This window comes from Haliotis rubra, unplaced genomic scaffold (genome assembly GCF_003918875.1).
Source record: "Haliotis rubra isolate DU_JTF1 unplaced genomic scaffold, ASM391887v1 Scf728, whole genome shotgun sequence".
Taxonomy (NCBI): Eukaryota; Metazoa; Mollusca; class Gastropoda; order Lepetellida; family Haliotidae; genus Haliotis; species Haliotis rubra.
The window spans coordinates 199,452-225,162 of NW_025767444.1; the positions used below are offsets into that span (position 1 = coordinate 199,452).

A 25,711-nucleotide genomic window follows, 5' to 3' on the forward strand; every position below is an offset into this window, starting at 1 on the left:
TTCACACATCTTTAACTTCAGTTAAACTTCACTATATACATCATCTTCATTCCACTGACGTGGTGGGACCATAGATTCCTAATTCACACATCTTTAACTTCAGTTAAAGTTCACTATATATACAGCAGCATCATTCCACTGACGTGGTGGGGCCATAGATTCCTAATTCACATATCTTTAACTTCAGTTAAAGTTCACTATATACATCATCATCATGCCACTGACGTGGTGGGATCATAGATTCCTAATTCACACATCTTTAGCTTCAGTTAAAGTTCACTATATGGGTCATTTTCAAAATGGGTAGGATTTTCTGTCCGTTCCGATTAAATAAAAAATGTGTTAGTTTAAAAGGATTTTTTTGTTCTAGAAAACATATTTAGATGTTTACTAGTCATTAAATGTGGTATATCATGAGTTTTGTCTTTTTGAAATTTATACTTAACCTCATTTTGGGGTCAAAATTGGCAGATTTGCTCTGTCCGGAGGTGACGGTCCTAATATCAATGTTCACAAATAATCTAAATATAAATGCAAATAAACAAATTAATTCATATTATGCCAATTAGAATTGATCATGCATACTCAGACTGCATTTAATTTGTTTTTAACATAAAAAAGTCTTTTACTACAAATTGTAACATGCTTGTCCTGTGATTCTGTGTCCTGACCGTTACCAGTGTATAGAATTCCTGCAATAATACCTCCCTGGAGCTGGATTGTAATACTACTTCCTGTGTCTGTTTGAGCTAGCCCCTGTGGATGTGACAGCAGATGAAATATAGAGATTCAATTCATTTTGAAGAAAACTGACACCGTCGAATAAGTATAAATGTTATGTGTCAACCTTAATTGTCCAGACCGTTACCAATGTATTTTGTGTCAAATATGTATCTCTTTTTTTTTAAATTTCAATGGATATGGTGCCCAGAAATGGAAGAGGTGGAAGGCATGTCATTTGAAATCATTTAGGGATCATTCATTTTTTTATTTAAGATTTTCTTACAAATTGTCTTGACCGTTACTGTCCAAACCGTTACCATTCTGCAAAGTAACGGTTTGGACAGTCCTTGTAACGGTCAGGACAAAATGATTTACATTTCAAAAAGTTATTCATTAATATTTGAAGTATAACAAATTTATAATTTCTTTAAGAGTTAAGATAGTTTAAGCATGGACTGGTACTGTTCAAAGGAGTTTTGATGTAGTAGCATAAAAAGCACAGTCTCTAGTAACGGTTTGGACAAATAATAGTAACGGTCGGGACATTTCTTTAATAAATTTCAATTTTGAAGAATATGTTCTATTGTGTGATAATAAATTTCTATTTACTTAGATATCTGCTTTTAATAATAAAAACCGAAACAAATTTATCACGTTAAGTTTCTATTTTCTATAAGATGTATAGTCTTTATGAATTAAAGGTAACGGTTAGGACAAAATGTAGTAACGGTAAATAACTTAATTGTATTCCAACCTTTAAAGATTGTTTTTGTGTAGTCTGTTTTGACTTTGTGAGATATGTATGGCTTCCATTTACTTAGAATATTGCTAGGTGCTATTATGTTGGCCTTTGTAATTGATAAATATGTGTTACCATCTCACTATCAACAAAAGCTAAGGTATCCGAGTGAATGAAAGTTCAGTTAAAGTTCACTATATACATCATCATCATTCCACTGACTTGGTGGGGCCATAGGTTCCTAATTCACACATCTTTAACTTCAGTTATAGTTCACTATATACAACATCATCATTCCACGGACGTGGTGGGGCCATAGATTCCTAATTCACACATCTTTAACTTCAGTTATAGTTCAATATATACATTATCATCTTGCAACTGACGTGGTGGGACCATAGATTCCTAATTCACACATCTTTAACTTCAGTTAAAGTTCACTATATATATCGTCATCATTCCACTGACGTGGTGGGGCCATAGGTTCCTAATTCACACATCTTTAACTTCAGTTAAAGTTCACTATATACATCGTCATCATTCCACTGACGTGGTGGGGCCATAGGTTCCTAATTGACACATCTTTGACTTCAGATATTGTTTACTATATACAACATCATCATTCCACTGACGTGGTGGGACCATAGGTTCCTAATTCACACATCTTTTACTTCAGTTATAGTTCACTATATACAACATCATCATTCCACTGACAAGGTGGGGCCATAGATTCCTAATTCACACATCTTTTACTTCAGTTATAGTTCACTATATACATCATCATCATTCCACTGACGTGGTGGGACAATAGGTTCCTAATTCACACATCTTTAGCTTCATTAAAGTTCACTATATACTTCATCAGTTACTGAGGTCACTATATTCACATCATCATTTCACAACATCATCATTCCACTGACGTGGTGGGGCCATAGGTTCCTAATTCACACATCTTTAACTTCAGTTAAAGTTCACTATATACAACATCATCATTCCACTGACGTGGTGGGACCATAGATTCCTAATTCACACATCTTTAACTTCAGTTAAAGTTCACTATATACATCATCATTCCACTGACGTGGTGGGGCCATAGGTTCCTAATTCACACATCTTTAGCTTCAGTTAAAGTTCACTATATATATTTCATCATTCCACTGACGTGGTGGGGCCATAGATTCCTAATTCACACATCTTTAACTTCAGTTAAAGTTCACTATATACATTTTCATGATTCCACTGACGTGGTGGGGCAATAGGTTCCTAATTCACACATCTTTAGCTTCAGTTAAAGTTCACTATATATACATCATCATTCCACTGACGTGGTGGGGCCATAGATTCCTAATTCACACATCTTTAACTTCAGTTATAGTTCACTATATACATCATCATTCCACTGACGTGGTGGGGCCATAGATTCCTAATTCACACATATTTAACTTCAGTTATAGTTCACTATATACATTATCATCTTGCAACTGACGTGGTGGGACCATAGATTCCTAATTCACATATCTTTAACTTCAGTTAAAGTTCACTATATACATCATCATCATCATTCCACTGACGTGGTGGGGTCATAGATTCGTGAGCACATGTTAAGGAGTGCAGCAGGGCTCAGTTCCCCATCCTTATATATTTGCCATGCCTCAAACAGTTCCTCCTGTTCCTTCTTTGCTGAGTGTCTTATGTATCGTTGGAGTTTTCCGTCATGCATCAGCTGGACCTGTAAGGGTAGGGAGCTGGCTTCCTTGTGGAGAGCTGGGATCATTGTGTATCGTCCCAACTACTGGTCTGCGCTCTGAACATTCATACCCCACACACCCATGACTCTAATTGTTTCATTGGCATTCTAGAAGTTGGTGAGTCAAAAAAATGAAACATACAACTTCATGGATGACAACTTCTTGTTTATTGCGTTCAGTGACGTTTCGATGTAGATTCTTACATCGTTATCAAGCTAAAAATGAGTACAACCAAATGGTGAGAAGCATATATACATGGTATGTTGTGACAAGCAGCAGATTAACATTAACAACAGCATGTAATAGAATAACAAGTGGTACATAATTAGAAGAGGCCAGTAGGGAACTAAAAACAACAAGTAGCACCAGTGATGAAGCCAATAAACAGGGGGATTAAGTAGTAACAAACAACTAGACAGGGTGCTATGATAGTCTACAGTTTGATTCGTTCTCCATAGGCTGATGGGATGACTAAAGATACTATATTATGACCAGAAATTATTGAGAATTTTAGGAATATGTTTAATCGGATTTCTAGTATAAACAACCTTGACCAGCTATCAAGTGCTTGGTTTCATTCAAGAGAGACAACTCCGTTAATCCTTTTTCATTAGTTTGTGAAGAGTTATCCCCCCTTTGTTTACTTGCTAGCAGACGACATTTTCAGTGATCCTCAGTATGGATGATTTAGAGAAGAGGAAGTTGATTTTAGAGTATTATAACAAGGACATCAGATCAGGTAAAGTGATTTCAAGTAGAACAGGCATCCCTTTGTCCACTGTTTATCGTGTTTTGAAAAATATTGCAAATGGATATGGCATTGAGCACCAGGGAGGCGCAGGTAGGCCCAGAAAATTGACTGTCGGTGACAGGAGGCGGTATTCAGGTATTCTTGTTTCTAAAAACAAACGAAGGAGTTTAGAAAACTTAAGGCTGGATATGATTGATAGAGGAACTGTGGCTGTCTGTAAGGAGACAATTAGAACTGAGCTGCACGCAAAGGTTTGGCAGAAAAGTCGAGGAATTCCATCACCGATCATGAAACCTGAACAAAAGGAGCGAAGGTTGAACTGGTGCTTATAGCATAGAAGTTTTAACTGGGACAATGTGATTTTCTCAGATGAAAGTTCTGTGTGGCTGTTTCCTAATACAGTGAAATTCTGGACCAAACAAACTGATAAACCTTTGTATGAGCGCCCAAAGTACAGCCCGAAATTTAACGTGTGGGGTGGCATATCTGTGTTAGGCGCCCCTATGTGTATTTGAAGGGATTATGAACAGTGAGCGGTACACAGATATTCTCGAGGGACATTTACTTCCATCTGCTCACGTGTTCTATGGACATTTTTGGATTTTCCAGCAGGACAACGACCCAAAACATCGTTCAAAGCATTGACAGGCCTGGTTTCGGACCCAAAATATGGCATTATTAGACTGGCCAAGCTATAGCCCTGACCTAAATCCAATAGAAAATGTTTGGGGACTTATGAAGGAAAGTGTCAATAAGAAAAATCTGACAAATATTGCTGAAATGAAATAAGAGGTGGTCCGATATTGGGACAGGATGGACCACGACTTTCTAACTTCTTTGATCAGTAGTATGCCCCGCCGCATTGAAGCCTGCATTGCTGCCCATGGTGACTTGACAAAATACTAACTGTTCACCTGTCTTTGAATCTGGAGTTATGTTCTGCTAATATTCACATTTAATACGTGAGTAATGAGTGAAAAAAATAAACAATTTACAATCTTTAAATTCTCAATAATTTCTGGTTGTACTGTACATCCCATCATGTATAATACTGCTTTTCACCATTTGGTTGTAGTCACTTTTAGCTCTACATCGAAACGTCGCTTAACGCACTTAACAAGAAGTTGTCATCCATAAAGTTGTATGTTCATTGTTTTCACCCATTACTCTGTTTAAACCTGATGTAATCATTACAGAAACAGTTGTATGGTTGACTATACTCACAACATAAACACTTCACCACTACTGTTGATCTTGTATAGATTACTGACTAGTGTAATTGTCACAAGTGACTGTTTAAACTTCTTGTAATTTGTTGTATTGTTGACTGTATAGAGAATCTCACCCAAGTGTCTACTGATATCAATTATATCAACACGAGTTGATAAAGTTGCAAATATCCGAGGCTTGCCGAGGATATGTTTACCTTTATCAACGAGTGTTGATATAATTGATATCAGTACACACGAGGGTGAGATTCTATTATCATAAAAATCATTCTTCATTAGTTTTCAATGAAAAATGTACATCTCTCAACACTGTACTACCATTAGACTTGCAGTGCAGCGATGTCATAGCATTGTGATGTCATCAAGTTGATGACGTCATAGCATTGTACAAAATCTACTGTCAAAACGATATCTCCTAGGACATATCATATGATCTTACACAAGCGATATCTCCTGTGGAACACAGTTTTGGATGATAAAAACACTTAACCACTCTGAGATGTTTTAAATAATAAACACTGCGACACTCTGATATATTCTTCTAATATTACTATTTTTAAAAGTTTGGCCCTTTCGACTTAAGTCTGTGGCCCTTTTGACTTTTCGTTGGCCCTTTTGACATTTTCAATTTTGGTCTTTGGCCCTTTTGACCTGTTCCCCGAAGAAACTATGCGGGCCCTGCGCGCAGCACACAGTTATCTCTTATTACGTTACCAGATGATTCTGACGTCACATACGGGTGGCAGTATATACTGAAGACTGTGCGGGTTTTTTCATGTGGAAAAGTTTGTGCAAATAATCTAATACTCCTTGACTTCATCCACCACATAACTCTATCGTGTTTACAGCTGGTGCCTGTGCCAGTCCATTATAGGAAACTGGTCGATATTTACCAGATTGCAGATTTTCAAGGGAGTACACATGTATATGATACAAACTCAGTTCCTGGCTGTATATAGGGACCTTGCTTGTTTGTCGTTATATGATACTGCCTAGCGTTACGGTCAGCAGTGGCTGGAGAATGTCCATTGACCGCACGCTGCTGACCTGCTGATAGTTTGAACAAAATCCTTCCCGCTACTGACATGTTCTGCGAATTACACCGGGGTAGATCGGGGCTACTTTCTCACAGCTCAAGTGATTTTATAGACAATTAATTGTTATTAGAAGATAGACCAAGCGTGGTGCCTCATTAATATTACATGCAGGCATATATACATAAATACACCCACTATAACAGCTACCTGGAAGCTGATAACTTATCTGTATATGGTTTAGCCTGGAAATACAATCACCGCAATTAGAACAGTCACACTCCCTTCCCCCCGAGCGTAAACATGTGTCAGCATACTATCCCGGCTACACTTGAGGCAAAAGTGTCCTGCCTGGATATAATGTGGCATGTTTTGGGTAGTTAAGACAATACGTCCCCGCTGACCAGTGGCCGTGTAACACTGCGCTCACCTAACAGTAACAGGCGAGTACATTTCGCTGGCGAAGCTGTGTTTACCACTATCTCGTGGGTGACCCACTTTATGAACATTACGCATGCGCAGTGTGTCGCGTAAGTCCAGAGAGTAGCCCTAGAGGAAACCGAGGATATTGAAAAACACTCTTTTATTACATAATTCGGGTTTGTCAGTCGTGAGTAAGTAAATCCCACGATCGAGGATTACCCTGACTGGCAGATGGGAGGTGACTGATCGAAGAGGATGATTCAAACCTCGGAAAAAGTGGACACAATCAGACCGCCAGTTGTTGGGCATATGAGCTTCGACCATAACCATGTTGAGAACGAAACACAGTCAGCCAGGGAAAACTCGGTCGAAGGTAACGTCCACTCGCTTCTTAGCTTCTTTTACGAATGTTTCCTGTCCAACTTGCGATGTTTTGGATTCTCGTGAAACTCTGATTGCGGTATGGTAGGCGAAAAGCGAGGCCCGTGCTGCATGCTTTTTCCCGGTCGCAAATAAGCTAGCGGTAAGCATGGTGTTCCGGGAGTTTATGTGAGGTCAACTAGCCTGGCTGGACACAGTTAACCAGGAATGGAACACATTGTATGGTATAACTGGACCAAACTGGAACACACACACGGGTCATAGTGCTGTCAGTGAAATAAACGCTTGCAACGAAATAGTTTGTCTGCTAATGAAGTACACGATCGTTTTCTTGTGTACATATATATAGCTGTGTATATGCTATATGGCATGGCAATGTGGACATACTGCGCCTATAGCTTGTTCCAAACAATGGTAGATGAATTAAGGTTATTTGCGGAAAAGTACTTCAGGTTGAACTTACTGAAAGACGTGAATACATTCGGTGGAAATAGAGTTTCATGTACTTGAATATTATCTTGGTCAATGTGCCCCTTTAAATAATGAATGCTGGCCATTTTTTAACTGTTCACTGCATTCAAGTCATTCACATACACAAGAAATATAGTAGTAAATTATATACACTGGCAGCATACATAATGTAAACTTGTGTCAATATGTAGAAAATGTAAACTTGTGTCCGTATAGTGGTATATATAAATTGTATGTGTTTGTGTGTGAGTGTCTGTGTGCATGTGTGAGTGTCTGTGTGCATGTGTGTGTGTGAGTGTGTGCAGATATAGATATGTTGATGTGCTTCTGTATATGGAGATAATACACATAGAGTACTTCAGATATACACAGGTCTGTGTACTTAAGATATACACTGATGAGTGTACTTAAGATGTGCACTGATGAGTGTACTTAAGATGTACACTGATGAGTATACTTAAGATGTACACTGATGAGTATACTTAAGATGTACACTGATGAGTATACTTAAGATGTACACATGGCGAGTGCGCTTAAGATGTACACAGATGTGTGCACTTAAGATGTACACTGATGAGTGCACTTAAGATGTACACTGATGAGTGTACTTAAGATGTACACTGATGAGTGTACTTAAGATATACACAGTACATTATAAAAACATGGGTCAGTGTACAGTATATAAACATGGGTCAGTGTACAGTATATAAACATGGGTCAGTGTACAGTCTATAAACATGGGTCAGTGTACAGTGTATAAACATGGGTCAGTGTACAGTATATAAACAAGGGTCAGTGTACAGAATATAAACATGGGTCAGTGTACAGTATATAGACATGGTCAGTGTACAGTGTATAAACATGGGTCAGTGCACATTATAAAAACAAGGGTCAGTGTACAGTATATAAAATGGGTCAGTGTACAGTATATAAACATGGGTCAGTGTACAGTATATAGACATGGTCAGTGTACAGTATATAAACATGGGTCAGTGTACAGTACATAAACATGGGTCAGTGTACAGTATATAAACATGGGTCAGTGTACAGTATATAGACATGGTCAGTGTACAGTATATAGACATGGGTCAGTGTACAGTATATAAACATGTGTCAGTGTACAGTGTATAAACATGGGTCAGTGTACAGTATATAGACATGGGTCAGTGTACAGCGCCAGTATATATAAACATGGGTCAGTGTACAGTATATAAACATGGGCCAGTGTACAGTATATAAACATGGGTCAGTGTACAGTGTATAAACATGGGTCAGTGTACAGTGTATAAACATGGGTCAGTGTACAGTATATAAAGACATGGGTCAGTGTACAGTATATAAACCATGGGTCAGTGTACAGTATATAACCATGGGTCAGTGTACAGTATATAAACATGGGTCAGGGTACAGTATATAAACATGGGCCAGTGTAAAGTCTATAAACATGGGCCAGTGTACAGTACATAGACATGGGCCAGTGTACAGTATATAACCATGGGTCAGTGTACAGTATATAGACATGGGCCAATGTACAGTATATAGACATGGGCCAGTGTACAGTATATAACCATGGGTCAGTGTACAGTATACAGACATGGGCCAGTGTAAAGTCTATAAACATGGGCCAGTGTACAGTATATAGACATGGGCCAGTGTACAGTATATAACCATGGGTCAGTGTACAGTATATAGACATGGGCCAGTGTACAGTATATAAACATCGGTCAGTGTACAGTATATAAACATGGGTCAGTGTATAGTATATAAACATGGGTCAGTGTACAGTAAATAAACATGGGTCAGTGTACAGTATATAAACATGGGTCAGTGTACAGTGTATAAATAAGGGTCAGTGTACAGTATATAAAGATGGGTCAGTGTATAATATATAAACATGGGTCAGTGTACAGTATATAAACATGGGTCAGTGTATAGTATATAAACATGGGTCAGTGTACAGTATATAGACATGGGTCAGTGTACAGTATATAAACATGGGCCAGTGTACAGTATATAAACATGGGTCAGTGTACAGTATATAACCATGGGCCAGTGTACAGTATATAACCATAGGTCAGTGTACAGTATATAAACATGGGTCAGTGTACAGTATATAACCATGGGTCAGTGTACAGTATATAAACATGGGCCAGTGTACAGTATTTAAACATGGGTCAGTGTACAGTATATAGACATGGGCCAGTGTACAGTATATAAACATGGGTCAGTGTACAGTATATAACCATGGGTCAGTGTACAGTATATATACATGGGTCTGTGTACAGAATATAAACATGGGTCAGTGTACAGTATATAACCATGGGTCAGTGTACAGTATATAACCATGGGTCAGTGTACAGTATATAAACATGGGTCAGTGTACAGGATATATAACCATGGTTCAGTGTACAGTTTATAACCATGGGTCAGTGTACAGTATATAAACATGGGCCAGTGTACAGTATATAACCATGGGTCAGTGTACAGTATATAAACATGGGTCAGTGTACAGTGTATAACCATCTGTCAGTGTACAGTATATAAACATGGATCAGTGTACAGTATATAACCATGGGTCAGTGTACAGTGTATAAACAAGGGTCAGTGTAAAGTATATAAACATGGGTCAGTGTACAGTATATAAACATGGGTCAGTGTACAGTATATAAACATGGGTCAGTGTACAGTATATAACCATGGGTCAGTGTACAGTATATAAACATGGGTCAGTGTACAGTATATAACCATGGGTCAGTGTACAGTATATAACCATGGGTCAGTGTACAGTATATAAACATGGGTCAGTGTACAGTATTTAAACATGGATCAGTGTACAGTGTATAACCATGGGTCAGTGTACAGTATATAAACATGGGTCAGTGTACATACTATAACCATGGGTCAGTGTACAGTATATAACCATGGGTCAGTGTACAGTATATAGACATGGGCCAATGTACAGTATATAGACATGGGCCAGTGTACATATATAACCATGGGTCAGTGTACAGTATACAGACATGGGCCAGTGTACAGTATATAGACATGGCTAGTGTACAGTATATAACCATGGGTCAGTGTACAGTATATAGACATGGGTCCAGTGTACAGTATATAAACATGGGTCAGTGTACAGTATATGTACAGTATATAAACATGGGTCAGTGTACAGTATATACATGGGTCAGTGTACAGTATATAAACATGGGTCAGTGTACAGTATATAAACATGGGTCAGTGTACAGTATATAAACATGGGTCAGTGTACAGTATATAAACATGGGTCAGTGTACAGTATATAACCATGGGTCAGTGTAGTGTATATAAACATGGGCCAGTGTACATATAAACATGGGTCAGTGTACAGTATATAACCATGGGCCAGTGTACAGTGGTCAGTGTACAGTATATAACCATGGGTCAGTGTACAGTATATATGGGTCAGTGTACCATGGGTCAGTGTACAGTATATAAACCATGGGTCAGTGTACAGTATATAAACATGGGTCAGTGTACAGTATATAAGTATATAACCATGGGTCAGTGTACAGTATATAACCATGGGTCAGTGTACAGTATATAAGTGTACAGAATATAAACCATGGGTCAGGTCAGTGTACATGGGTATATAATAACCATGGGTCAGTGTACAGTATATAAACATGGGTCAGTGTACAGTGTATAGTGTATAACCAGTGTACAGTCCATGTGTCAGTGTACAGTATATAAACATGGGTCAGTGTACAGTATATAACCATGGGTCAGTGTACAGTATATAAACATGGGTCAGTGTACAGTATATAAACATGGGTCAGTGTACAGTATATAAACATGGGTCAGTGTACAGTATATAAACATGGGTCAGTGTACAGTATATAACCATGGGTCAGTGTACAGTATATAAACATGGGTCAGTGTACAGTATATAAACATGGGTCAGTGTACAGTATATAAACCATGGGTCAGTGTACAGTATATAAACATGGGTCAGTGTACAGTATATAAACATGAGTAGGTGTACAGTATTTAAACATGGATCAGTGTACAGTGTATAACCATGGGTCAGTGTACAGTATATAAACATGGGTCAGTGTACACACTATAACCATGGGTCAGTGTACAGTATATAACCATGGGTCAGTGTACAGTATATAGACATGGGTCAGTGTACAGTATATAAACATGGATCAGTGTACAGTATATAACCATGGGTCAGTGTACAGTGTATAACCATGGGTCAATGTACAGTGTATAAACATGGGTCAGTGTACAGAAAATACACATGGGTCAGTGTACAGTATATAAACATGGGTCAGTCTACAGTGTATAACTATGGGTCAGTGTACAGTATATAGACATCGGCCAGTGTACAGTATAAAAACATGGGCCAGTGTACAGTATAAACACATGGGTCAGTGTAAAGTATATAAAGGGGTGTGTGTAAAGTAGTTAGAAATTAATAAAGTCATTGTAGTTTAGATACTGGACAGACATGAAAACAGCTTTATATACAACTAAATAAGATGGACAAACATTTCTACAGTAATGGTGATCCCAACCTCCCACTTGGTATATCAGTTGAAGCAATCCCACCAGTTTGTCACAGGGAAGAGATGAAGTGTAAATACTGACATTTCAGTTATATCCACCTACAGCTTATCAATTGTTAATGATTGGTATAGTTGTATCAAATGTCTGTGACATCCAAGCTGGGTTACACTGAATGTATGGCCATGTTGAACATTTAGTTAATTTGTGGGAGATAAAGTTATCATGTATGAAAATGTTCAATTTCTTGTTCAGGTCCTGCTCCTGAATGTAGCTGTGGACAGAGGGGTTGTACAAAGTACTACCACTGTATTACAAGGCAGAATGTCTTCTTCAAGATATCTAAATGATAGATGTGAATTGTTCTTAATGTGTTTATAACATCAGATATACAAAATTAAACTAGCTTTTAGGCACACAAAGGCACAAAACAACTGGAACATGTTAAATAAGTTGACATTCAGTATAAATCTGCTTCTCTTGATCTGGAATAACCTTTTGCATAGCACCCATGTTTAGGGTTAACGTATTTACCTCTTTACTAGTTAATTACCAACCAAGAAAGTTTATTATTATCAATAATATTAGGACTCTTGTATGATGAATGAATGACTCAATGAAAGGAATGACTGTTGACACTCCTCCATCAACTGCATCCGCTGTGCTCAGATCATCTAAACTTTACATCCTTAAATCTTCTAAATAATACATGGTTGTGTTCAGATATTCTAAACACTGTGTTGCCAGTGTTCAGATCTTCTAAACACTGTGTTGCCAGTGTTCAGATATTCTAAACACTGCATCCCCTATGTTCAAATGTTCTAAACATTACATCCTCAGATTTTCTAAACACTGCATCCCTTGTGTACAGATCTTCTAAACACTGTGTTGCCAGTGTTCAGATATTCTAAACACTGCATCCCCTATGTTCAAATGTTCTAAACATTACATCCTCAGATTTTCTAAACACTGCATCCCTTGTGTACAGATCTTCTAAACAATGGGTCCCCGGTGTTCAGATCTTCTAAACATTGGGTCCCCGGTGTTCAGATCTTCTACACACTGCATCCCCTGTGTTCAGATCTTCTAAACATTGGGTCCCCGGTGTTCAGATCTTCTAAACATTGGGTCCCCGGTGTTCAGATCTTCTAAACACTGCATCCCTGTGTTCAGATCTTCTTAACGCTGCATCGCCATATTCAGATATTCTGAACATTGGGTTCCCTGTATTCAGATATTCTGAACATTGGGTTCCCTGTATTCAGATCTTCTAAACATTGTGTTCCCTGTGATCAGATCTTCTAAACATTGGGTCTCCTGTATTCAGATCTGTTAAATACTGGGCCCCCTTTGTTCAGATATTAATATTGGGTCCCTTTGTTCAGATCTGCTAAATACTGGGTCTCCTGTGTTCAGATCAGCTAAATACTGTGTCCCCTTTGTTCAGATCTTCTAAATACTGTGTTCCCTGTGTTGTTCAGATCTTCGAAACAGTGCATCCCCTGTGTTCAGATCTTCTAAATATCGGTTTCCCTGTGTTCAGATCCTCTAAACACTGCATCCCCTGTGTTCAGATCTTCTTAACATTGGATCCCTTGTGTTCATATCTTCTAGACATTGGGTCCCCTGTGTTCAGATATTCTGAACATTGGGTTCCCTTTGTTCATATCTTCTAAACACTGGGTCCTCTGTGTTTAGATCTTTTAAATATTACATCCTCATATCTTCTAAACACTGCATGCACAGTGTTCAGTAGTGTTGAACTGTGTGATCTAGAGTCGTCTCACACCAGGGGTATTGAACTGTGTGATCTAGAGTCATCTCACACCAGGGGTATTGAACTGTGTGATCTAGAGTCATCTCACACCAGGGGTATTGAACTGTGTGGTCTAGAGTCGTCTCACACCAGGGGTATTGAACTGTGTGATCAAGAGTCATCTCACACCAGGGGTATTGAACTGTGTGATCTAGAGTTATCTCACACCAGGGGTATTGAACTGTGTGATCTAGAGTCGTCTCACACCAGGGGTATTGAACTGTGTGATCAAGAGTCATCTCACACCATGGGTATTGAACTGTGTGATCTAGAGTCATCTCACACCAGGGGTATTGAACTGTGTGATCTAGAGTCGTCTCACACCAGGGGTATTGAACTGTGTGATCTAGAGTCATCTCACACCAGGGGTATTGAACTGTGTGATCTAGAGTCGTCTCACACCAGGGGTATTGAACTGTGTGATCTAGAGTCATCTCACACCAGGGGTATTGAACTGTGTGATCTAGAGTCATCTCACACCAGGGGTATTGAACTGTGAGATCTAGAGTCATCTCACACGAGGGGTATTGAACTGTGTGATCTAGCTATAGAGTCATCTCACACCGGTTGTGTTTAGCAATGGACACTGAGTCACTGGCTTGCTTGGTCCAGACAGTGATGTATATTTTGCACTATATACACAGCTAGATAATTTTTTATTCATACACAGTCACAGAAAATAACTACACAGTTAGCAATAGACATTTAATGAAGTTATGGGAACCTTATTAGTTATAGGGATCTCATAGGTACCAGTAGTTAAAATAAGGTACAAGGGAGGGAGGGGAGGGAGGTATACCTTAAAAGAAAAAGAATCTTGGAAAAATGATCTAAAAATATTGTTTATTACATAAGTAGAAAAGAATTATTTTGAATCTGTACATTGATATCATATTTTTATGTGTGTGCAAGCCCACGCAAACATGTGTACACACACATGCACAAAACGAGTGTAGACGTATGACCATCTTAAGTGCCATGCATATCCTTCGAGATATCACAAAACTAGAATTGTTCCTGGCCAGGAGGAGACACCCATGAAATATCTCACCATGAGATAATTCTGGGAATCCATATCTTGTTTTGAACAAGTTTTTCATATAAATGAAACAAAAATGGAGGTAGAAAACAGTTTTAGTCCAAATTAGTGATCAGGTCTTTGACCGAATATTATTTCAAATGTCACTTATTCTACTCGAAGTACTAAGTTAGCGTGTTTTTCCTGTGATGTGTGTCTCATTAACTTGGGATTGACTTCCAGAGCATTGGTTGTAGACACCAAGCCAGTAACAACCATGTTGAGATTGTATTCGAGGAGCCAGGAAGAATTTGAATATAATCGTTCTTTAAAATGCAACTATTGATTTTGTAGGTTTTGTTATGTATATCAACATTAGAATAGGATCTTGTAAAGCCTTCATTTGCTAGACATTGGTCAGAGCAGAGCAATAAAGGTGAAGTGAACTATGGCCAATTTATTCACATATTCTTGTTACTCCAATAACACGAGGAAATGGACACAATCTCAGCCAAGATAAATCTGGCGAAATAGTCAAATATTGATTTTTGTGATTGGCGAAGGTATGTATTTTGATGGGAGTAGGCGATGTCTGCACATGGCAGTGTAGGTGGCCGCAGCTGAACCTGGCTTGGTTGGGTTCCCCTCCCCACTGTGTCCTCCCCTTCTCCCAGCTCGCACGCACTGTCTTCAATACATAATCTTCCCACGCATCAACTACACATCTCTCCCACATCCCGTTATGCTCTGTTTTTAGAATATTTCAATGTTTTCTTGTCTCTGATGTAGGATATTGCAATTATATTATTATTTCTTCGAGAGTCTTGATAGCAAACAGTTTAGACAGACTTGAAAATGTCATTCTAACTGTTGGAGTGTTGTGGCCATTGAAAAACAGAATCTCATGCTGGGATTAGAACTACCCAGCTAACAATTTCAAGTTGTCACTATCGTTGTTGAAACGTTATGATATTACGCCTGCGCAACACTATTCCGTGGACTTCTATTTACGTTGTCTTAAAATGTTTTGGCCTGACGTTGTGATACCCCAGATAGCATTCTGATGTTTACAACGATGTTTAGCCAACGTTGGCTCAACGTCAGACTGGTATCTGGGGTATCACAAGGTCATCATAGGAGCAAGAAACCCCTACCGATTTGTATTAAAACAAAGTTTTTTTCTGATATTTTCATTTTGGAAGATGTTTGCATTTATTACTGCATCATGCATCATACCTTTTGTTTTGGCACAGTTGTTGGAATCACCACTCCTCTCTGTTCTGTACTTGAAGTGAATGTGCTGCCTCAGTACTGTAAACTTCAACCACACAGAAACCACAAGCTATCACATTCTTAATTTAACCAATTATGATTAATCCTATTTATTATCAGTATGATGTCACTAGTGTCAATTTTAGAAAATAATGTCTAAAGCAGTAAATGTACCTTTTTGTTGTATGTCACTTTCTATTGAAACTGGTTATTCAAATATAGAATAAAATATAGCAAAAATACATGTCTTGTATTGATTTAGATGTTGGAGAAATTTTTAATATATTAATTTAATTTAAATATGATAGCTTAGATATCAGAAAAAGTCCAAAATACAATACAGTCGAATTAACTGAATATATTTCTCATAACTGGACATGATTCCATAACCACTTTGTATGAAGTTTAATTAATCCAATGTAATGCGTAATGTTAGTGTTAGCCATCTCTTACAGTGGTCATTTTAAATTGCATAATATGCATAATCTTTCAATAGATTTTGTCATTAAACCTTTAAAGAAAACCCAGAAGAACCCCACGTCCACTCTTTGGTGATTGAAAATTGAACTCGTGATTCGGCTTACAGCAGTGAAGCTGTGCACATTGATGGTGGTGGATGGATGGCCATTGATCTCCAGACTATAGAATTTAGATCCACACCGGAACAGATTTACACACGGCACAGTGAGCATCACTTCGAACGTTGAACTTACCGCTCTCCCAATCACGACCAACTAAACGATACTGACAAACTCTAAATTTTTTAGATGTTGGAATGCTACATTTTCCAAGCCACCAGTGTGACGACTGATGGACAGCTACCTCTTGCGCTTCGGTCATGAAGTTCGTGAACTTATTGTTTCCAGTTTCAAGAAAATAATCATTCTGCTATTTCAGAAAGAACCATGGCTGTTTTTCAGTGGGCACAGTTCAAAATAATGTTGAACATAGTAAAACACATATTGAAACATGCTATATATTTAGGAAACCTGTACTCCGATGGTACAAACCACTGCGCCCTCTACGAAAAGCTAACAATTTGGAGTTGCGTTCCTTGATTAAAATTTCTGTGACGCTACCAGAGGTTTGTCCAATGATGTGCCAAATGGTCAAGTTGTGTAATATACACAGTAGCAACATATTTTATTTTAACGTTGTGTTTAATGTTAATAGTTGAAAATGTTTCTCAGTAGTAAACAGTACATAAGCAGCAAAGCAGAAATTCACCTCAATGTGTATTTGTCAATTTGCGTGTTGTTTTGGTTCGTGTTTTCTGAAGCTGTATAGTGAAGAAAGAATCTCAAAGTGAAACGTTTTACAGAAAACTCTATCATGACTCCACCTTATAAGAAGCATTGTTATAATGTTGTGAGGAGCCCAAGGCATAACGTTTCCTCAATGTAAGTTTGCAACGTTGTTAAGTTGTGACATAACATTGCACAGTGACGTGATATAAACGTTGTAACAATGGAAATTACGTTGCTGTGACTTCAGTATATTTATGGGATGGAAATCACAAAGTGTAATATAAAAGGTAAATAATGCACTATGGCCTTATTTTCTGCAGAAATTATGAATAATTCGATGTACACTCTTGTTCTTACGATATTCGGAAAAGAGACAGTTTACGTCGCATCACTGTTACATAACGTGTCATAATTTGACTTAGGAATGCTCAATGAAAACACAATGACTTAAAAAGTTAATCCTGTGAACAGGTGTTACAGAGTCCGCCAGAGTTGACCAGGAAGTAGTTGTTATCTCATCTGCCCAGTGTAAGCTGTTGGCTTCGATTTTCTTCTAGCGTTGCTCATTTTTAACTAAACTACCATATACCTGTTTTTCTCCAGAATGTAGGAAACCTCTTTGTCATTGAAGACCATGCGTGTGATATGAGAACATAGTCATATACAGGATATTATATTCTAGTGAATGTAGAAAAAAACAACTGCCATGCTCTTTCAAAGCCACAATTTCTGTCTTCTACATATTGACATGGTTGATGTAGTTTCACACTGTTCATCCTGATCACTAAAACTGTTTTAGTTTCTTTCAATTCTATGATTATCATGATTATGATAATTTGGATGTGAAATAAAACATCATTGCCCCCTTTGATATATAGTGCATCAACCTTGTCCATTCACTGTAGCAAGACAGCAGACGCCACTTTGTGCTGGGGATGAATACCATTCACTGGTGCATTGTGAATTTTCATGCAAAGATGCGATGCTCCAAACGTTTTTCTGTATCAGTACAAGACGATACACAGGAAAATATGCTTCTCATCACATATTATATCAGTCAGATATTGCAAAATGAATTGTAAACTAGCAATCAGTCCTTCATCTTTACCGCTAAAATGTGACAAGCATGAGTCTAAAAGTAGCTGTTGATTTGGAACCTGCTCAGTATTATTTATAGTCATGAAGTTTCTACGTGATTTGATGTCAATATGTGTATTGTCTACATATTGTATCATGAGACATGTATCATGTCAGGATCCTGCTGTACCATATTGTATCATGAGACATGTATCATATCAGGACCCTGCTGTACCATATTGTATCATGAGACATGTATCATGTCAGGACCCTGCTGTACCATATTGTATCATGAGCCATGTATCATGTCAGGACCCTGCTGTACCATATTGTATCATGAGCCATGTATCATGTCAGGACCCTGCTTTACCATATTGTATCATGAGACATGTATCATGTCAGGACCCTGCTGTACCATATTGTATCATGAGCCATGTATCATGTCAGGACCCTGCTGTACCATATTGTATCATGAGACGTATCATATCAGGACCCTGCTGTTCCATATTGTATCATGAGACATGTATCATGTCAGGACCCTGCAGTACCATATTGTATCATGAGACATGTATCATGTCAGGACCCTGCAGTACCATATTGTATCATGAGACATGTATCATGTCAGGACCCTGCTGTACCATATTGTATCATGAGATGTATCATATCAGGACCCTGCTTTACCATATTGTATCATGAGACATGTATCATATCAGGACCCTGCAGTACCATATTGTATCATGAGACGTATCATATCAGGACCCTGCTTTACCATATTGTATCATGAGACATGTATCATATCAGGACCCTGCTGTACCATATTGTATCATGAGACATGTATCATATCAGGACCCTGCTTTACCATATTGTATCATGAGACATGTATCATATCAGGACCCTGTTGTACCATATTGTATCATGAGACATGTATCATATCAGGACCCTGCTGTACCATATTGTATCATGAGACATGTATCATGTCAGGACCCTGCTGTACCATATTGTATCATGAGACATGTATCATGTCAGGACCCTGCAGTACCATTTTACCCCGACTTTGTAGACATCACATTGTTTTACATTGCAGACATAACATCATTCGTATCAAAGCAGTTATGTGTCGTACTACTGCACAACATCGTACTACTGCACAACATCATACTACTGCAAAACAATAGAAGGTAAAGAGTTCAGTGACTTGAATTGTCAGTTGTTACAGACCTAGTCGAAAGCTCAGAGAAGACTGAAAGAAAGGAATTGAATGTGTTATCTCGTCACAGTACACAAAGTCAATCAATTATGTATGAACAATGTTTGGAATATTTTAGAGATACCTTGAATATAACTGATATTCCCCTGGATAATGGCCTTATGGAATAGGCAGAAGATACTTATGCAGTGTTCACAGTAGGACACAAAGCTTTGCGTTCCTTAAACGCATAGCCCTTGGAATCTCGCCACAAAGTGGGTCTCAAAGGGGGTCTGGGAGTGTAGCCCCTTGTAAAATTTTGAAATTTCCTTGCATTTCAGAGCATTTTATCATCGTTAGCAAAGTCAAATTAGCTGAGAGAAACTTTCTTTTATTTTGTTCTTTCCTTGGAGAAAATACGTTTTTGGGGTACCTATTGTGTTTCACGAATGATCTGTTCACATGTCCACAAGTCATCGTCTTTATTTTCACCCATTCAACGAGTTCTACAGTTTCATGAAGAATTTGGGGAGGTGTGGCATACAACACATGACTCAAAAATCTCCAAACTGCGAATAACTATATAAGGTATGAATTGGTGACATATATGGTCATACACAGTTCGGAGTTTTGCACGAATATCTGGCGAGGTTGCTATTTATAAACCTGGGGAAACTAAGTTTGGTGGTGTGTTGGGCGAGCAGGCTAAGGCGCCAGGGTAATGATCCACCAGGCATGCGGTCCTGGGATCAAGCCCACCTGTGACCGGGAGTCAACTGTGTGTGCAGACTCTTTCAGTGTTGTCACAACCCCTAGTGTACAGTACACAACCCTGTGCACTTAAAAGAACCCATGAATACGTTGGTATATGACCAGATGGTGGCCACATGAATACGTGAAAACACCTAGTTGCGGGTACAGCAACCTGCAGTGCACTTGGACAAAGTACTGTGACTATGTGTCCCAGTATAGCCGCAATAACTCGGTGCGCCTTGTGGCAGCAAGAGTTGTATGCTCCCCAGGGAGTTGAGATTCATAATAAGATGTGTCGTTAAGATTGACATTCAGTGATCAGGGGGAACAATACCAGCGCCTTGAGCATGCACTAGTGCGTGGATATGTGTGCTATATAAATATCCAATAATGATCATAATATAGTTTCGGTAACATGACCATGTCAACAAGAAGACAAAGTCATCAATATCCCCCTCAATGGCAAAATACTCTTCATTACTATGTCTACTAGTTATGATTATGTCAAATGTTTTGACATGTATATAGCAAAGTGGAAGGAGAGTATTGAAAGGTTTTAAGTTCTGCCCCGGAAAAGAGCATTACCACCAATTTTAGTCGAAGTCAAATTGTTGTCATGGAAACGCAACAAATATTTTATTCAGAAATCCAAAACTACCAAAAGGCACCAGTTCACCACCAGACCTGACTATTTGCCAAGATAGGTGAAGAAATATCAAACGGTTTTATAGTTTTGCTCCGGAAAAGAGCACTACCACCAAGTTTAGTCGAAGTCAAACTTGTTGCCATGGAAACACAAAAAATGTGATAATCAGAAATCCAAAACTACCAAAAGGCACCAGTTCACCACTAAACCTAACTATCTGCCAAAAAAGGTGAAGAAATATTAAACGGTTTTATAGTTTTGCTTCAGAAAAGACTAAGGTGCATGGACAGACTGATGGACGGAAGGGCTGAGTGCATTTTAATAACACCACACCCCCCACCCCCCAAAAAAAACACACCAAAAAATGCATTGCGGGTATAATAAGGATGATGTTACATTTCAGTATCATGAGCATTAAGGTAGTAATTTAGAAATGTAACTACCCAGGACACAAAATAATTTTTTTGCGTGAAACACACGTTTATGTGTTAATGCTGGGATGAATCATTGTGTGTTGTATGTTCTGACAATAACTTTATTGCGTCTGCTTGTCACGCTGAAAACCCTGGTTTGATTCCCCACGTGGGTACATTGTGTGAAGCCTATGTCTGGTGTCCCAAGCCGTGACATTGCTGGAATATTACTGAAAGCAGCGTAAAAACATACTCACTCACTCATTCTTATAATGACTTTGAAGGTCACATGCAACCAAAAAATCAAACATAATTAAAGCACAATTATCACTTATTCATGACATATGAAATACATTGCTGATTATGAAAAAACATATACTGTAAACATACTTTTTTTTCGCTTGGTGCAAATTTCACGTAGTTTAGACGCGCTGTCAATTATTCTTAGATTTCTCTCTTCAAACTAGAGTGAATGAATGAAAGGTTTCTTCGCTGTGTATAAATTTTCGCGGTAAAATATTTTGCGCGAAAATGAAACCTGCGCCGATATATAATATGTTTACAGTAAACAAAATTATAAGTGTACAATCGCAAATCAAAAGTGCAATATTTTGTACTTGGGTTTACTTCCCTTGAAACGATGCACCCGGGATACCGAACCCAGTCAGAGTGGGTGGGTGTGCACTCAAGTGTAACGAAGACTATTATTGACAGTATATTCACATCTCAATGTTTAATACAGAAATATTGATAGAAGAGTGGTGGTCACTTATATTGTTTTTGTGTTGATTGTAGGAAAGCCTCTGACTCTATTCAGTATAAACTTATCTGGTATGCACTAATGATATTCAGGTACAATTACTTAATCTGACATATGTAATCTGACATCTTGGCTGCAGTGAGATTAACTAATAATCAATCCATGACTACTTGGAGCGTGTAAGCCGGGTCAGGCAATCATGTGTACTATGTCCCACTCTCTTCACAATAGTCAGTCAATTTCGGCTGCAAACAGGCAATTTGTTGGAGCTGAGAATTATTTGTATTTGTATTTGTAGATGATCTATGAGTATTTTAGAGATCAGACGACAAAATACATAGTTAACATACAAACTGTTCCACCAGGGGATAAACATGGACAATGTTTCAGAATGGCAGTTACCTATGGGCAATGACATATGGTTTGTAGATGAAAAACAGGGTAACATCAAGTTATTACAACTTCTCGACACAACTGTCATTGACGAAATATATGGTGGCAAAAGCAAACAAAGTACTACTTTCTGTGATGAAAGTACAATATACATTCTTAAGTATTTCTGCAAGTGTACACTTAAAGTTGTTCAACAGTAAGGTAAAATCAATATTACTTTGTGAGGCAGAGGTGTGGGGATTCCAGGAGAAACCAGAGATAAGCAAATTCCATACTAATTTCTGTACTTTTGCACCAAATACGGGCAAAAGCATCATTAGCTGAGTGCAGATACAGAATTAATGTTCTATTCTCATGAGAAACTTAGATTGTGCTGATCTGTGGTAAGATAACTGGTTGTTGTAACATAAAATCCTTATTTGATGTTGAATCTAATGTACTGTCTGTTAGTAAAGAATATCGAAATACTGTGGGTCTCCTGAGCTGCCTTTACATTGTAATGTCAGGTGTAAAGATGGTGAAAGTAGAAATAGATTATGTGGAATGTGTGACAGTGATAGTGCTGAAGATGAACTGCATTATTATCTCTTTGACTGTAGTGCATATGTTATACACAGGGATAGATACTTTAAACATATAGGAGGGTTTGTTTACAATTACCAACTACTAAAGACTGTTAAATAGCAGTGATAAATGTGTGTTCATAAATTGTGCAACATTTATCAAACACGCTTTATGTTTAAGAACTGACAGAAATGCCTAATCATCCAATCTTGCATATATATATATATATATATATCTGTGTATGTATTTATTATGTGTATTAGCATTCTCATGCAAAACAGGAGACAGCACATTGTATTACTGTAAGACAGTAGACATGACATAATGCAGGTGCAATACAACCACATCACAGTAGATGTCATGTTATACATCTGTGAAACTGTAGACATGTCATGCAGCTGTGAAATGTTAAATATCAAGTCATACAGCTGCAAAACAGTAGATTTTATGTCATATAGCTGTAAAACAGTATATATCATGTCACGCAGCTGTGAAACAGTAGATATCATGTCACGCAGCTGTGAAACAGTAGATATCATGTCACGCAGCTGTGAAATAAGCCATGATGCTGAGAACATGGCAGACCATAACGCATATTGCTTGGTGATAAGGACCTGTGAAGAGCAGCACCAGCAGGCCAGTTGTTTACATGCCGCAAGACTGAAACAGACTATAGAACACTGAGCTCTTTGGTGTTAGAGGTCAAATTAAGTTCATCCAAGATGGCTACCGATCAATACCTTGTTTAGCATGTTGAGTTTGGTGTTACCTCATCCTGGTCTTTGTCATGACTACAACTGTGGACAATTTAAAGTTAGGTCAGACGGAATGGTTCTACTCTGGCGACTGTGCGGGTATGTAGAGTGGATTGTCTGTGTGTATTGTGAGGCAGTGCTGACCTATTTCTGTGGAGTGAGGTAACCCAGCACTGACATATTTTGCTGCTGTCATCTGTGCATGCACTCCGAGGAAGCCAACTGAAGGCTAGGACTGCACTACCTAAATCCTTCAGCATAACATCGTCATTAATGGCAAAGTGTCAGGTGTTTCTTGGGTCATTACTAAATGTCATGATGGTCAGTGCCCGAGCAATGCTCAAACACAACATTATGCATGTAAAGCAAGTGTTTTTCTCTGCAGACCTAGACGTGTTAGAGGAAAATACTGAACATACCTATAAGTATTAACATTTCATGTACACATGTTTTACACATGATATTTGGTACCATTGTATTGTATGTGTTTGTGTGAAGTCTTTGGTTACAGACATGGTCAGTGTATCCTATAAAGTGTTTGTTAATCATGGCAGCAGTATGTGTGTGGGAAGAGAATGGGGGTGGCAGACAGTCTCAAACAGCAGGTCTCTGTATGTGGAAACATATCACTATTATCAGGTACTGTATGGGTGGACATCTACAAAATGTTTGTATTTCAATAATCCAATTATTTAATGGGTAATCTGTCCATTATATTGGCAAACTTGCCTTTAGGCTCATCATTGAGGTCTCCTCAACGTAATGATACAGCAAGGCTTATACATCAGGTACAGAGACGGGGAAATAACTGGACTCCTAGGAGGTGAGGGGAGGTAACTCTAGTCAGTTTGGCGAGGGATTCCAGTACCTCGAAATTGTTTATCCAGACAGTATTTTAGAACACACAGGTGTCTGTATGTGCAAGGTTCAACTATATAGGACCTGTGAAGATCTGGGTTAGAATATTGATCTTCAGTAACCCATGCTTGTCGTAAGAGGCGACTAACGGGATCGGGTGGTCAGGCTCGCTGACTTGGTTGACACAGGTCATCGTATCCCAGTTGCGCAGATCTATGCTCATGCTGTTGATCACTGGATTGTCTGGTCCAGACTTGATTTATTTACAGTCACCGCAGCCATATAGCTGGAATATTGCTGAGTGCAGCTTAAAACTAAACTTAATCACTCACTCACTCAACTATATAGAGATCATGGGCCCATATATTGTGTTTGGTTTGTTTGTTGTTTGTTGTTAAATTTCATGCTCATCAATATTCAAGCTATACCATATTGGTCTGTGCATAATCAATTATGGACCAAACGAATTATGATTTCTGGCTTACTTTTGTGAGAAAATACTCGTGGTTTTCTTAGTGTCTGCATTACCAGTGCCCTGCAGAACAGGAGATACCGTGTATTACCGTCTATAAGACGACCCCATGGATAAGACGACCCCCAAACTTGACCCTTAAAATCAGTGTCAAAATGGTATGTTTCGTGCATAAGTCGAACCCCCGCGATGGGGTCCTAATCGCGGCAAACACAGACAACTTGTGCACAGCTGATTGCTATTTCCAGCTCAGATACACACGGTAATCTTAATCCCTGCAAATAATACAATGCCCAGCAAAAACAACTTAGAACTTAAAAGGTAAATAATCTTGTCTAGTGATGTTTAATTGCAAATTTGACGTTTCTACTGACAAAGTTGTCTACGATGTTGTTTTCTTACTGCTGGAAAAAAGTTTGACGAAAGCGTAACCC

At 38.4% G+C, this 25,711-nt stretch overlaps 1 protein-coding gene across 4 annotated transcripts in view; it reads left to right on the plus strand.

Annotated features, from left to right (window-relative positions):
• The window catches only part of LOC124259546 (nuclear receptor subfamily 5 group A member 2-like), a 268,621-nt gene that overhangs the window by 93,968 nt on the left and 148,942 nt on the right, over nt 1-25,711 (plus strand). The window contains exon 1 of one of the 4 annotated variants that reach the window (XM_046693689.1): nt 6,729-7,020. The exons of 2 other annotated variants lie outside the window; for them this stretch is intronic. In XM_046693689.1, the coding sequence (XP_046549645.1) occupies nt 6,903-7,020 (118 nt within the window). In that variant the 5' untranslated portion in view covers nt 6,729-6,902. Of the gene's footprint in view, nt 1-6,728; nt 7,021-23,904; nt 24,047-25,711 lie in introns of those variants that run through there. One more of the 4 variants, XM_046693691.1, reaches the window with a different exon arrangement.